The sequence below is a fragment of the Diceros bicornis genome, chromosome 19, assembly GCF_020826845.1.
Source record: "Diceros bicornis minor isolate mBicDic1 chromosome 19, mDicBic1.mat.cur, whole genome shotgun sequence".
NCBI lineage: Eukaryota > Metazoa > Chordata > Mammalia > Perissodactyla > Rhinocerotidae > Diceros > Diceros bicornis.
The window spans coordinates 27,891,696-27,907,600 of NC_080758.1; the positions used below are offsets into that span (position 1 = coordinate 27,891,696).

The 15,905-nt window shown below is 53.2% G+C and overlaps 1 protein-coding gene across 2 annotated transcripts in view; it reads right to left on the bottom strand.

The window, feature by feature from the left end:
• Nucleotides 1–15,905, bottom strand: part of HM13 (histocompatibility minor 13) — a 39,695-nt gene that overhangs the window by 6,077 nt on the left and 17,713 nt on the right. For both annotated transcript variants that reach the window (XM_058562993.1, XM_058562994.1), the window contains exons 4-10: nt 12,831–12,919; nt 10,812–10,897; nt 10,591–10,716; nt 9,703–9,760; nt 6,563–6,646; nt 3,531–3,567; nt 1,472–1,574 (exon numbers count right to left, since the gene is read on the bottom strand). In XM_058562993.1, coding sequence (XP_058418976.1) covers nt 1,472–1,574; nt 3,531–3,567; nt 6,563–6,646; nt 9,703–9,760; nt 10,591–10,716; nt 10,812–10,897; nt 12,831–12,919 — 583 coding nt within the window. The remainder of the gene's footprint in view (nt 1–1,471; nt 1,575–3,530; nt 3,568–6,562; nt 6,647–9,702; nt 9,761–10,590; nt 10,717–10,811; nt 10,898–12,830; nt 12,920–15,905) is intronic.

The window sequence follows — 15,905 nt, forward strand, 5'->3', positions numbered from 1 at the left end:
CAGCCCAGACAGAAGGCAAGCCTGCCACCTGGTGGCGGCCAAGGGAATGGCTCTGGGCTTGGAATCTAATGGGGCTTAGAGCTGGAGACCTCTAAGAGGCCTCTGAGCTGCTCCCCCCAATCCAGGTCCAACTACTGTCTCTGAACTTCTTGCCAAGTGCATGTCACTCTCAGCTTGCACAGCTCTCCAGGCCATCTGGAGCAGAAGTGAATGAGAGGTGGTTCCCCATGGGTTCTTGGTTTCTCCCCCTATGGGCTAGGGGACCATGGACCTTCTGTAAAATACTGGCCTTGATTTCACAGATATTGTAGATATGAAAATATTGTAAGCACTAAATGAATTAATGAGCAAAAGGGCTTAGCGCAGTGCCCGGCACAGAGTAACTGCTCAACAAACAGCTCTTGTATTAATTCAAAGGTGGCTCTTCTGTGGCTGGTGCCCTGGGAAGCGGGCAGGAGGAGGAGAGAAGACAGAGGGGAAATGGGGACAATAATGACAGCTAATACCGACTGGACCAGGCATGGTTCTGAGCACTTTACCTATATTAACTCATTTCATCCTCAAACAACCCCAAGGTGGCTACTATTATTTAGACTCATTTCCTGTTTTTATGCATCTATGAGGAATGTGGAATGTAACTTCAGCAACCCGCCTGGAGTCCCGTGGCTCGCAGATGGTGAAGTCTGGATTCCTGCCAGGGCTGCCTAAGCCTCCAATCCACACTGCCTTCCCTGTGGCCGGGGGTTCAGAGCCTGGGCTTTGTTTTCACGTGACACAGGTTTGAATCCTGGCTCCATCACAGACCTGCCATATGGCACCGCAACTCCAGTTCCCTCATTTGTTCACGAAGACTCTCATCAAGTCCTGAGCAGAGCCTGGCACACAGGAAGTGCTCTCATCTCCAGCAGAGAGTAATCCTGTCTGCTGCTTTCCCCTCCCAGCCTTCCCCTCTCTAGGCCACACTGACAGCTCCCAGCCCACCTGGTTCCTTATGTGGCAGCTCAGGACCCAACTTGGTGGAAGAAGGAGGCAGAGCCTGGCCTGCCTGGCGAGTGGGAGAAGGGGGGCCCCAACACCCTATCACTTATCTGGTGAGGCAGACACTGGGTTGAAACACCCAACACCCACCCCAATCCTGTTCTTCTGTTTGCTGCCACTACCAAGGCTGAGAAACCCACATCCTCTCTTTCCCAGCCACATCACAGCTGGGGCCATGTGACACTGATCTGACCCATGAGATGTGGGCAAAAATCTGCTGAGAGGGTTCTGAGAAAGGTTTTGCCTTCCTGATGAAGGCAACCATCTTGCGATAACCACAGGTGAAAGGCCAAGAGAATCACAGACAAGCCTGCTTTGTCACCATGGGTAGCACCTACCTCTGGACTGCTTGTATATGTGACAAATAAGCCCTGTAAGTCCCTGTTCCTTGCAGTGGAAGCACTCCTGATATACTGAGTACAGTCCTACTCACCTGGGCGTGCTTGAAGATATGCATGATGAAGATGGTAAGGCCCAGGCCGAAGATGTAGGCTGCAAAGCTGGTGTAGAAGTAGGTGTGGGTGTTCTTCTTCAAGCTTCAGGGAAGGTGTGGGGAGAAAGAGGAGGGTTAGATGTAGGCACTGGAGCAGCAGCCCTTCTGAGGATGGGAGCTGGGAAGAGCCTGCAGGCTGTGTGGGGTAGCTGGGAGTCTGGAGGTGGGTGTGCACTCTGCTACTGCCCTAGCTGTGTGTCTTTGGACAAGTCACTTTTCCTCTCTCAGCCTGTTTATTCATCTGCAAAATGGGGAACCATGAGCCATCTCCCTGGGGGTTGTTGAATAGCAAATGCTGTAGCCTAGAACAGTAGGTATAAGACTTTAGCCAGGATAAAAAGTCACCTGGAAAGCTTGTAAAAAAAAAAATACAGTGTTCTAGGTCCATTTCCCAGGGAGTCTGAAATAACAGGTCAGGGAATCTGCATTTTGACACAACTCAGGTGAATCTGATACAGGTGGCTCCTGCTTTGAGAAACACTGATACACAAACTTTAAGTACGTTGTTACTTAGGTGCAGTGGATGTAGCAGTTCAGTAACCTGTTGTGAAGACTGAACAGATGCTGACTACACGAATAAATTGCCAGCAGCTTCCTGGAGGCAGCTCATCCCAGAGCAACTTCAGAATAGCTGAACCACAACAACCTGGCACTGCCACTACCGGACTCCCCTTTACAATGCCAGACCACGACCTGTGTGTGTCCCCAGCACCTGGGATGGTGCCCAGCAACGTGTGGGATGAATGAGCACTTCTGACCCCCTTCTCTCCTTGCCCTGGCTGCTTATGAGCCTGGAGCGAAGAGTACATTGGGAGCTACCCTGTGGTGAAGCCTGGGATGCAAATGACTCCCTCTGGGAATGTCGCACAGATTCTGGAACCAGCTCTGAAGGGCTTGCTTATCCTGCAAGTCCAGGCCAGGAATGAGATTCTGCCTCTGAGGGTGCTGGCAGCTGAATCTGTGTCTCCAACAACTGCCACGTGGACTCTCGTGGGCTTTTCTTTGTATCACCTCTGGACAGCCAGGAGTAGAGCAGCTGGCACAGATGTGCCTCTGCTTACAAACTGGCCAGGTCCCTTCCAAAGACTGTAAGCCTGTGTGTTCATGAGGTCCAGCGTGGCACTACCCAAATAACCCAGATGTACGCGAGTAGGGAAAAGTTACGTTTCACATGCAAACTGGATTCCAATGACGCTTGCACTGAGTTTCTCATTACCATTGTCAACATTACCGTTTTTGCAATTACTGGGCACGAGGAGACTAAGAAAAGTTCATAAACCATGTCAAAATGAAGCACACACAACAGCAAGCCCTCCACTGGGACAACTGAGTGCCACTTGCTGGTGGCAGGCCCAGATGCCCGGGTGCATTAGCTCAGTGCCACCTTTTCTAAGTGGTGACCCAAGTTAGCCCCCTTCCCCCTCCCTTGTGCTCACTTTCTATAATAGACTGAAAAAGGTCTGAGTAGGGAGAGGGTAGGGAACAGCTAGAACAGCTGGGATGCGGTGACCTGACCCCGGGGTGATAAGCAATGATAAGGATGACGACTGCGCCTGCAGCTGGATTTGCCCCAGAGCTACTGAGGTCAGCCTGTGCTCAGCTCTCCTTCTAGACTTTCTCGGTAATCCTGGGGTAGGAGCTGTTGCTTACCATGAACATGTAAGGATGAGAAGCCTTAGCTCAGAAAGGTCACGTCATTTGCCAGGGTCACACGGTGAGAAAGCACTATGGGTACCACCAGGACATTCTGGGTTTAAATCTCTCGGCCTGAGAGTCTTAACTTTTTTTTTTTTTTTTTGCCATAGGCTCTTTGAACATTTAGAACCTCAAAATGCAAAATGCATATAAAAGCAAAACTACTCTGGCTGCCGTGGGGGTGAAGGGTCTGGTCCCCTTCTCTGGGCTCCTGCAAGCTGCTACAGAACCCCGGGAGGACCTCCCTGCCGGGGAAGGCCTCTCCCTCGTGGAGCCTGAGGGTTAGGCCTCCTACGTAGCTTACCTGATGTCAAAACGCAGCAGCAGGGCAATGAAGATCCCTGCGGGGAGAAAGCCAGGGTTAGACAGTGGCAGGGACACCAGCGCCTCAGGAGGGCTATGAGACGGAGTCCCAGGGAGGAGCAGGGTAGGGAACTAACATGCAACTTGGTCCCCAACCTGGAGTTCCCAGTCATGGAGCAATCATCGGGGGCCAAGGGTATAGCCAGCACTGCCAACTGAAATCCCGATTCTCTACCATCAGGCTACCTAGAACAATGAGAAGGTCCCAGGATTTTGCTTTGGCCTGGGACCATGTTGACTGGGAACCTCATAGCATACTGTGTACACTGGGTCCTCCACTCAAATGTTTATTGGGTGCCTGCTAACTACCAGGCACTGTAGGCAATACCGAGGAAGCAGAATCTCTGCTCTCAGAGAGCTCAGGCAATGGGGCAGACAAGCTGATCGAATGTTAACAAAAATCAACCTAAGACTGTAACTGCAAGGGTGATTCCTGTATCATGGGAAGGTGTATGAGGGGATGAGACCCAGGCTGGGGGCAGGCAGGCAAGCTTCTTTGAGGAAGTGGATACTTGCCAGGGAGAGGGAACAGCATGTACAAAGGTCTTGAGGAAAGAGGGCTCCGGGGGTGTGACAGGGGTCAAGGAGCCAGTATGGCTGCAACCCAGAGCAGGAGATGCAGGGGATGGATCAGCCATGCATGGCACTACAGGGCATGAAGAGGAGTTGGGTCTTCACCCTGAGAGTAAGGGGACACACTGGACGAGTTCTAAGCAGGAGAACCACCTAAACAGATTTTGGAAAAGACCCCTATGGCGGCTGCTTGGTTGGAGGGAGAGAGTAGGAACAAGTAGACCATTAGGAGGCCCTGAAGGAGTTCAAGAGAGAACGGTTACCTTAGTCCACCCACTGCACTCCTATTTACACTTCAAAACCCAGCCCACACGCCCCAGAAGCCTAAAAATCCCAGACACAGCCTCTAGCCTCTAGCCATACACCACATCCGTCTGTGTGTTTGTCTTCCTGACTGGTGTTTGGGCTCAGACAGCCTAAGGGCTGAATCTCATTTAGTTGAAGTTAGGCTCTCACATTCTGTGCTTATCAGAAGTACCAACTGGCGACATATGATCAATTTTAGTGAAGACTGTGAGTAGGGAGTTGCTGGAGAAGAGTAGGCAAATGCTGCCTTTCTGGAAACAAAGCTGTGGACTCAGTGCCCCCTGGCGGCTGAATTCTATAACTGTTCAACTAATCCAGGTGTCAGGGCTCCACCAGAAGCTTTTACTCCTAATAAGGCATCTGGTCCTCAAAACAAGGCCCCCAAACCCATTCTTCTCTGAAGAATACCACTGAGGCTCTGTGAGGGTGCAGTCAGCTTACATCGACTGTGACTGCTGAAGGACTTAGATATACACAGGTATATACGGACATGCAGAGAAGGCCTGTGGAGCCTCAAGCGCAGAACTAGGACCAACAAAGACACGGGGGAAATGGGTGTAGGTGCTTGTGACAGACCATCCCCTGTGGACTGAGCCAAATGCTTCAGGGGACTCCATTTCCTCCATCTGATGGAGCTGCCTCCTCCCAGGGAAGCAAGCCTCTCTGCCTCATAGCACTGCAAGGTACGGAGCCACCTGGGCTCAGGATGACACCCCCCATGTCCCCGAGGCCTTAGGCAAGTCTCTTTGAACCTCGGTTTCCTCGTCTGTAAAATGGAAACACCCCTTACCTCACTGGACTGTTAGGAGCAGCAAATACAATGTATAAAAACACCTAACATAGTGCATGGCACACACCAGGTGGGGGCAAATGAGGGCTCCTGTGATTATCATCTTATTACTGTTGTCATTGTCATAAGAGCAGCTCTGACTGTGTGACCTTTTTCACAGTCAGACAGACATGGTCTGAGTCCTGGCCCTGTTGCCTACTCGTGTGTGAATTTATGTAAGTCCCTCACGCTGAGCCTCAGTGTCCTCACTGGTAAGAGAGAGCCAGCCTCTGCCTCCTCTCCACACGGATCACAACACAAATGTCCGCGCCTTTCCAGGTTATTAGAATTGCTTCCTACGCTGGAAAATAAGGTGGCTTTTAATTTGTTCCAAACTTTCTTCTTTTAAGCAAGCACCAGGGGTGCTTCTAATCCTCTGATTCTGAGCCTCTGGGACAGGGGAACAAGCATGCCCTCTGGATGTTCACTGCCCAACACCAGGCCCAGATCTGCAGACACACAGCATCCAAGCCTCAGCCACTTGGCTGCCCTCAGAGTGCAGCTCAGCTTTGCCCTTCTTCTCCTGACTGGTAGTATGGGCTGCTGGTGCCCCGAGGCCAGGCAAGGCAGTGGGCCCTCAGGGACGTATGCCCATGCTCGGGCCCACAGACAGGGCACCTGTGCCCATATCCACAGGTGCTGACTAGCACTCACACATAGATGACGGGCTCAAAGGCTAGCTCGTGCAGACGAGCAGGTGCATGCCCCGCGTCCCTCTAAGAGTACAGACGCAGGAGCCCACACCCATGGTGCCCCGTGTCCACACACAGTGCCTGTTCTCCCTGAAGCCCTCCCAGCACAGGGGAGAGGGGGACCACGGAGATTAGGCAGTTCTAGCACATCTGTAATTCTTGCACACATTGGGAAGGGGCGTGGACATGTGTAGGTGTGTGAGAGGGGTCAGGTTCCTTTAAGACCGTCCCAGAATGTGCTTTTTCAGAGTGTATTTCAGTCTGTCACACACATTTATTTTTATTGTTCCTGAGTAATGTCTGTGCTCCCAGACCAGCAGCTCTGTGAGGACAGTCTTGCTCATTGCTGTCCCTCCAGTGCCCAGCTTGGGGCCGGGCACATGACTGGCTCTCTATAATATGTGTTGAGTGGACTCCTCTACCAAACCCCTGGGCTCACCAGGGCTAGGGGTGTGGAATCACCTGGCCTAACCCTTCCCCTTTCTCTTTCCCAATGGTAAGGCTGTCTGTTTCACAGTACAGGGAATGCCCCCTCCAGCCCCTGCACCATGGCCCCGACCCCAGCCTGGTCACCTGGAATGACGATATCTCCGAGACCCAGCATGGCAAAGTTGTCTGCTTCGAGGCCCTTCTCCAGCAGATCCTGGGGAAACACCACTGCAGGGGGAGGCAGGGAAACAAGCAATTGGTGAGAGCCCCACCCACTTTGACTCCTAGCCTCCCACCACTGCCATGTGAACCTGGGTAGGGATATGGGGATGGGGAGGCGAGAGAATGTTGACAGGCCGAAGGGCAATGTTTCCATCTGGAATCACAGCTGGTTAGAGTGGGGAAGAATCTAGGATCATCTAGGCCAAAGGCTTAATGCCTTTATTGAGCTATAACTCACATTCTATACAGTTTCAATACCCTTTTAAAGCCATGGAACCCTTTGGTTAAATAGGATCGACTCTAAAGCACAGTACATAAAAGAAATAAGAGAGTACACACAGTGCTGACGTCCAATAGGCATTCCGTCACACTACAACAGGGGCCGGACAGACGGTGGCCCTCGTTCTGAAGCAGGGGGAGCCTGGGCTATAGGCTCTTTCTGCATATGCTGAGGGAGAAAAGGCCACACACCTACCAATTCCTTGCTTGAAGCCCTCTCAGAAATCCTGCTGCAGCTTGTCTGGACAAATACAGATTGAGAGAAACGTCCCCTGTGTCCAATTATGGCAAGGGGCAGCTGTAACCGGATTTCATCCAGAGGGCCTTGTGAGCAGAAGAGCAGTTAAGTGTGGGCTTCAGGGTCAGACTGCGTGGGTCTGAATCCTGGCTTTGCTGTGTGGCTTTGCACAAGTTACTTAACTTCTCTGTGCCCTAGTTTTCTCACCTGTGAAATGGATATAACAACAGAACTGATCCCATAGGATTAGGTGATTTGCACAGTGTTAACTGGTAACCCACGCCATCTTTACTAACCCAGTCCTGATTCTGTGTGGGGCAGCCTTCCCAGGTGATGGATCAGGTGTAGTGTAAGGCTAAGACAATCAGGACAATCCCAGTCCCTGAATTCTTGATTCCCTTGCCACTAGGGGTGGTCACGTGACCCAGCTCTGACCAATGGTATGTAAACAGAGGTATGCTGGGGGTTATGGGTAAGCTTGTGCCTTCCTAATAAACGTACAGACGCCCCTCCCTGCCCACTTCTTCCTGCCTTGAATGCAGAGTCACAATGATTTACAGATTTCCTCATGCGATCCTCCCAATCCTGGTGCCATTCAATTCTGAGTGGTGGATGTGGAAACCAGGGCCCAGGGAGGTGAAGTCTCTTCCCTAAGGCCACACAGGCAGCAAGTGTCAGATCTAAGATTCACATCCAGCCAGCCTGACTTCAGCACATACACACTTAACCACTCTGCTATACTGCCTCTGAGCTCCACGCCTAGCAGGAGGCAAGGAGCCTTCTCCCCAGGCCAGAAAGCCGGATTCCAAGTGCCAGAAACCAAATATGACAGTGTCATTTTGCTGTTCAGAGCCTTCCAATGGCTCATCCACTACCTAGAGGACGGTGTCCAGGCTCCTTGGCATGACATCCTTGGCTTCCCCAAATCTGGCCTCTCCTGCTGCTCCCCTAAACCCAGCCACACTCCCTCCCTGAGCCTCGGCTCCCAGGGCCCTCAAGCGTTTTCCTGCCTCCAGCCCTTTGCTGAAGCTCTACTCCCTCTTTCAAGTGCCCATACTGCCCTTGATGCTTGGTCAACACACCTTCACCCCTCACGGCCCGGGAAAGCTCTCCTTACACCTCGGCTGGGTTCCATCACAGCGCGTGGGGAGGAGCTGCTGTCCCGGCTTGCCCAGCATTTGTTCTCTTGCTCTGGAGCCCTGCCCTCACCTTACACCTTTGGTTCTGGGGGGCTACCAATTCAAACACTCTGCCCCCTGGCACTGGAGACAGCAGCGACCCAGGCCTGTCCATCACAATCCTCCGTCTCCCCAGCAGGAGTGCCTGGCTCATGGGCCAGGCCAGGCTCCATAGGTTTAAAACTGGGAGAAACTTGTTTTCCCCTGGGCCACTAAGCTGGGACCACAGCATTTAGGAACAGTGTGTGGCCATGAGCCTCTTGCCAGCCCATGGAGAAGACCTGTTTGATGAAGTGGAGAATCAGACAGTGAGAAAAAGAGCTATTTCTTGATTCTCCGAGGTCAACTTCACCCCGACTGCTCACTGCCATGAGCCAACGCTTCCCACGGCACTTGCTCCCTGTTGATGCCCCCCAACAGGATCCTCCTCTTCTTCCTTGCTATCATGACTGATTCCGTCCTCCTCTTTGGGTCTCGTGATCCCAGGAGGTGATTCTTGATTAGTCTAAGGCTTAACTCGAAGGTAATCATGCTTCTCCTACCCCCCTTGTTAATGACTAGTTTGGATTTGCGCCTGTGACCCAATTCTGGCCAATGGAATATGCGGGAGGTTGCAGGGGGGATTTGGGGGAAAATACCCCTCTCTGATGAAAGAGAGACAGAGTTCCCCCTTTCTGCCTCTGGATGTGGCTGTGTGAGGAGTCAACGCTACAGACCGCGGCAGTCATCTTGGGACCATGAAGGGTGGAGCTTAAGGGACAGGCAGACAAGCTGAGAACAGTGGGGCGAGGACTGAAGTAACCTTGGCTCCAGGTGACTCCACTGAGGCTCATCAACCAACCTGAGACACCCTACCCCTGGGCTTGCTGTAGTGTGAGGTAACAAAATTCTGCATGTTTAAAGACACTTGTAGCCGGATTTTCTAATATTTATACAATGGATATACTAAAGAATAGAAGCAGGGCAGTGTGAGAGGCGTGGGACAGACAGCACCAGATAACTAGGCGCTAGATGGATCCAGTGAGGGGGCTTCAGGTCTCAGTGTGGAGGTCTCCTCTTCTGGAGAGCCTCTGCATGCCCCGCCAGAGGCCGTGTTAGATACTCCCTCTGTGCGTGCTCCCATTCTGGCTCCTCCCACAGCACAGTGCACTGTGACCAAGCCGCCGGAGGCTGGGGCTTGGGCAGAGGGTGGCTGTGCGTGAACACAGCCAGATGAATCAATGAGCAGAAGGAAACCAGGCTGGAGACACAGGAGAGCTCGGAGGAGGAAGAGGTATGGGGGCAGGAGCTAAGGGTGGGTGCGACCACAACAGGGACCGGGAGGGGAAGGGCTATTGGGGCAGAGGCAGAAGGGCTCCCTCACTTACATTTTATTGGTGCCTCAAAGGACTTGGCCACTGTCACCATCACATTGGTGCCAAATACCTAGAAGGAGAAGAGAGGAGTCTGAAGGGAGGTGAGGGCCAGTGGGAAGCATGGCTGTCCTCAGCCTCTTCGATGTGCTGCTCCCTGAGATCTGCAGGGAGGGAGCCAGGGAACCGTGAGGGGCTCCAGGGCAGATGTGAAGTTGAGGTCAGGTGGCCACTGATACTGGTCACATGGACACTTCACGGGGCTCCTGGTTCTGGGCAACAAAAAGGGGCAATTCGAAGGAGTGGGAAAAGGCCTCTGATGGCCGTGGCTGGGCACCCTATGTTTGTTCAGGGCCCAGCCCCTCCCAAGAGACAAAGTCCTCCAGCATCCCCCACTGAAGTGGAGAAGAGGCTGCCTGAGGCCTGGGAAAGGGCACCTGCGTCAGGCTGACCTCGATCCCTCAGCGACGCCTCTCGGAGTGAGGTGGCAGGTCCCTCAGCCCAGGGCTGGTGTGAGCCAGAGCATGCTGTCAACAGCAGCCTCTGTCCTCAGAGATCCGTGCCTTGGTGGGGTCCACTCATCAGCATTAACCATCCCTGCCTGAACTTCTCTGAGTCTTCGTTTGCTTGTGGGGAGACACGGGATAAAGAAGACCCCTGCTAGGGCCACCGTGAGGAGGACCTGAGGATGGCCGGAAGCCACCGGGCACAGGGTGGGCTCTGAGCAAGTGTCACAGATGAGGGCACTTGGCCGGGAGAGGACCTGCTCTGGGGTCCTGGCTTCCAGGCCAAGGCCGTCGCCCTTCATCAGCTGACCGCCGGTCCGGTTGGAGAGACGGGAGAAGGCAGGCACATGCACAGGCGTGCGGCGGCAGGCATCCGTGGTGCCCCTGCCCGACTCACCCAGAAGACATCGTAGATGAAGAGCCCGCCCAGCAGGATGCAGCCAGTGCTGACGTTGTTTAGGTGCAGCAGCTCCACACCGTTAAGGGAGAAGGCCAGGCCAAAGAGGTTGTTGGCAATCCAGTGCTGGGAAAGGAGGGGGTGAGATCAGCCCGCTGTGCTGCCCACTTCCCTGTCCTCTCCAGCACCTTCCCCACCCCGGCCCAGCCCTGGCTCCTTACCTTCCTCAGCAGGTACCAGATGCCAACGATGCTGCTCAGGCCCAGGCACACCAGGTCCTTGGTGTCAAACTCATAATTGATGATCTCTGGGCAGAGAGGCCGGGTAAGTCCACTCCCCGGGGCGGGGCTGCCCCTCCCACCTGTCAGCCCCTGGACGGAGGAGGGCATGGCTGTGGGCACTGTCAGAGGCTCACAGGCCAGGGGTGCTCACTGGAGCCACCCCCAGCCCCTCCAATTTCCTGTCGGAGGGAACGGAGGCCCAGAGAGAACACAGGCCTGAGGCAGGCTCAGTGGGAAGGGGTCCGTGGTGCTGGAAGCACAGGGTCCATGCTGGGTGACCTTGGGGGAGGCAGCTCGCTCTCTGAGCTTCAGTTCCCTCATCTGTAAAAATGGGACCCCAGCACCTCCCTGATAGGGCTGCTGTGGGGAGCAAGTGAGATGGCTCTTACAAAGCACTCAGCACAGTGCCTGGCACAGAGCTGGTGCTCAACCACTGCCAGCTGCCACTGAGCCCAGCTCTTTAGCAAGGCCCCAGTTCATTCAGGAATCTTTCTAATCTGCCACCAAAGGGATCAAGAAGGTTGCTGGCAGCCCTGCGTCACTAGCAGAGGAGGAAGAGCAGGAGGAAGAAGGTAAGAGACGGAGAGCTGGAGAAAAGCTGGAGAGAGTCCCTGAGGCTGCTCTTGTGGGGAGCCCTGATGTCAGACCCACTCTCCATCACTTCCAAGTCTCCTAATAAGGAAGCCCAGAGAGGTGGTGGAGCTTCCCCAGGGTCACCCAGCACAGCCATTTCTTTCAGATTCCAGAGTGCAGCAGACTGCTGGTTAGCCCCGACTTCTGTTCCCTCCTTTGTGGTAACGGCACTCTGATGATTTTTAACTGGACATGACGCCACCTAGCCTCACGGCCACATTTTCCAGCTTCCCCTGCCACTAAATGGGCCCGTGACACAGCTGTTCCCATTCCCTCTGGTGGGACTGTGGAGTGACGGTGCACCATCCCAGACCCGAGGGTCACCCGAGTGTGCAGAGCATGAGACAGATGGAGCCTGGGACCCTGAAGACTTGTGGTGCAAGCTTAGTTTTTTCTTTTAATCTCAACAACCATTTACTGGGCACAGATGCACTAGAGATGCAAAAAGAGACGCATATAAAATTGCTGCTCTCTAGGGACAAGGCAGAGTGTGCTGGGCACCTTCACAATGAGCACGACATTCACGAGCCCAAACTTTTACACAAGAGAGAAATACCTTCCATTTGGTCAAGCCATTGATGATCTTGTTAGAGCATTTGAACCCATACCCTAAGTAACCTCCACAGCCCAGGCTTTCCCCAATTCTCCTGAGTTTTCATTTTTTTAAATTAATTAATTAATTAATTATTTTCCCCCAAAGCCTCAGTAGATAGCTGTATGTCATAGTTGCACAGCCTTCTAGTTGCTGTATGTGGGATGCAGCCTCAGCATGGCCGGAGAAGCGGTGCGCCGGTGCGCGCCTGGGATCCGAACCCCGGGCCGCCAGCAGCAGAGCGCAAGGACTTAACCGCTAAGCCACGGGGCCGGCCCTGAGTTTTCATTTTTTTAAAAGCCGTGGAACCTGTTTCAAATCTTAGGTGGGGCAGTAATCACACTAAAAATAGATAAAAATAGCTACAATGGCCAACTGTTACTGAGCGCTCGCTACGAGCCAGGCAGTGTGCAGATGCTTTCCACTTGTCACTGACTCGCAGTCCTAACAACATGCCCATAAGGGAGGTACTAGATTTTAATGTTCATTTTACAGATGGGAAAAAAAAAAAAAAAAAAAACCCAACAAAAACACCCAAGGCTCAGAGAGGTAAAGGCGTTCACCCAGAGTCCCACGTCTAGGTGGTGGCAGAACTGGGCCGTGAACCCAGGCATTGGGATTCCAGAGGCCCCCCTTTTCCATCACTTGCTCTACTGAAGAGCCCCAACATCTGAGGGACAAAGGGGAGCAGAGATGGATGACACCCGAGGCAGGGGAAGGTGGGCAGCACTGACCTTCCTTGTTCTCCCCAGAGCCCTGCGTGAAGAGCAGCTGGTACTGTCGATTTGGGAAGTTGGCTGGAAAAAACTTATTCATGAAGGGGCTAGAAGGAAAGACAAAGCAGGTTGGCAAACAGAGGCCCCACGGACAATCACAGCCGCAACACCACCCCACGCGGGAGCCCATTGACAGCTGTTACCTCTTGACACCCTGACTGCTGCCCAGAGTGGGCAGGTATTCTTGGGCCCATTATACACATGTGGAAACAGAGGCCCTCATTGGGTAAGTGCTGCCCAGGGTCACACAGGGAGCCAATACCTGAGCTGAGACTCGAACCCAGGTGTCTGGACTCCTGGTGTCTCCGTACTATCTCTTGGTTATCACCCAAGAAACAGAAAGCAGAGGCAGACTTCCACATAAAATGCAGTTTTCAGGAGAGCAATGGATTCCAGAGTCCGGTTCACGTGCCGTCTGTATGAGTCCCTTGGTCAAGAATGCATATACCTGGACTCCCACCCCGACCTAGTCAGTCAGATGACTGAGGGCTACTCCACTCCAGGACTTGTCAGGCCTGAGAGTTTTACAAACTGACTGGACTTGATCAGCTAGCTGAAGCACAGCCCCTCAGGTGGGAGCACCCTCTCCTCCCATTCACTCCTTCCGCAAGGCCTCTGTTGCTCAGGATGGCCCATCTCTGGAAGCATTCTCTCCGATTACCAGCACACTCTACTTCCTGGCCAGGCAGGAAGAGACTTTCTTTTCTGGATCCCCTTCAGAGCAAGATTAGCAAATCAGCGCTCTTGGCCCAGCCTGGTCCTGAAGGCAGCAATATTGTGGACTGGCTACAAGCTTGGGTGGCCCCGCCTGAAGCCTGCTCTGCCACAAGCCAGCCGTGTGGCCCTGGGGGAGCCACCTTAGTGGCTCAGTCTCCACAGCTGTATGTGGTGATAATAACAGTGCCTCTCGCCGAGGGTTGCTGTGAAGGCAGGGCAGCAGCTTAGCCCAGCACTGGACCCACAACAGGGACCTAAGAACTGCAGGCTTCCGTCATCACTGGCACTTGTCCGGAGCCTGAGCTCGAGAGCATTCGGCAACACCAGCTTGGACTGACGACGACTAACGAGGTGGGCAGATCCAGGATGGTGCTCCCAACTGTAGGTAAACTGAGGCAGGCCAAGAGGTACCTGGGGCACAGCGGTAAAGGCAAGGAAAAGGGAGCTCTCTAAGACCCTGGGGCTGGAGGAAGATGTGGATTCAAGAACCATCTCCTGGCCTCAGCTTCCCCACCTGTCAAAGAGCCAATCCCTCTCAGGCTGCAGGGCTGTGGCATGAATGATGAGAGGGCTTTGTGAATAGAGGCGGCACGGCCACAGGATGGAACTGGGAGTGGGCTTCCACAGCAGGGCTGAGGAGGTGGGAGGCAGAAGCTGGGGTGGATGAGGCTGGAAGCTAGTTCCACCTCAGTTTACCGAATCCCTTCCAGGGGAGTCTGAAGCCAGCGTGGGTGTGCCGAGGCAGGGAGAGGGCCTGAGGAGCTAAGCCCATCACACCAGCCTGGCCTCTTCCTTAGAAGCTTGATGCTGTTAGCTTTTCAACCAGCAGAGTGCAGTGGTTAAGAGCATGGACTCTGGAGCCAGACATCCTGGGTTCAAATCCCAGCTCTGCCACTTATTAGCTGTGCAACCTTGGGAAAGTTACTTGACTGTTCCATGCAACTGTTTCCTCATTTGGAACACTACAACATTTCTCATAGGGTTATCAAGAAGATTAAATGAATGTTTGGTACTCTGTAAGATTAACTGCAGCTTCAACTTCAAGTAGGAAGTCTCTAGACTGATGTCTGTTATCCTGAGAAAAGAGGGGCTGCTGGATAACACAAGGCAAGAGGCAAGCAGCCTGGCTGGGGTGAGCCTGACCTCGAGGGCAGGGCTCTGTCTCATCACCTTCACCCCTCCTCGCCAGGCCTATGCCTGGGCAGCAGCTGGCAGGTGCCTGCCGAGCGCCTCTGAATGCAGCCTTTCGTAGCAGGCAGAGATTCCTTCCAGCCCTCGATAGCTCACGTCAAACCTAAAGGTCACTGCTTCCTGCTGGGAAACCACATCCCGGTGCCTTTCTCCCCTGCGGGTGGAAGCAAGGGTCAGTGAAACTGGGGATGTGGCCTCCCCCAGGTGGCAGATTTTGGCCTCATGGGTCTTTTCTCATCTAAAGGTCAGCTGGGTGGGATGGGAGCTCAGAGGTGATAAAAATAAGCCGCGGTTCCCTTGGCAGGAAGGATTCTGGCATGGGCTCGGGTCTTGGTGATTGCACAGGATGAGGCAGGCTGCGGTCCCTACCTTCCCCTAACACCCCCAGCTGCGGTTTCTTCCCAGAGAGGCCTGAGGTGGGCTGGGGACGGTGGAGGGGGTGGAAGGAATCCCACAAGAACCTCCACTGGCCTGCGGCTCCGCTCCTACAGCCTTTCAGCAGGCCTGTCCTCTGCAATCCTTAGGAGACCACAGGCTCCCTGGGAGAGGGAGGCCAGCCCACCCTCTTGAGGCCCCCTCTTCCCCTTCACTTTTGCCAAAACTGGAAACAAAACTGGTCGTGGAGTCAGACAGAACTGGGCTCAAAACCTCACTCTGCCCCCACCAGCTGTGAATCCTGGTGGTCACAGAACCCTTGAGCCTCAATTTCTGTCTCAAACCTTCAGACCTTGTTGTTCGGATCCTGAGGAAGGTTTGAATCTTAAGTTTGTAGGTGTAAACAGCTCATCAAAATCCTAACAACAACGTAGACTTTCTCTGAGAAAGTATTTAAGGAAAAATTTGATTGAAGAAGTATTATTTAATTCTTAGATCAATTTTCTAAATAGCATGATTAAATTATGGCCTCCCCCTCTTTTGCTAACCTTATTTTCATCCGATTCAGTTCTTTTCCATGTAAATTTTATAGTAATGACTTCTTTCATCCCATAGTTTTTGGTCCATGTCAAATTCTTGAGGGGATAGCTCTGACTCCCTATGGTGAGCACCCCTTCTGCCCATGGCCATCCATTATTTTTATAAGGTCTAATTTTCCCAGGTCAAATTTTGTGCTCTAAGTTTTAGCAA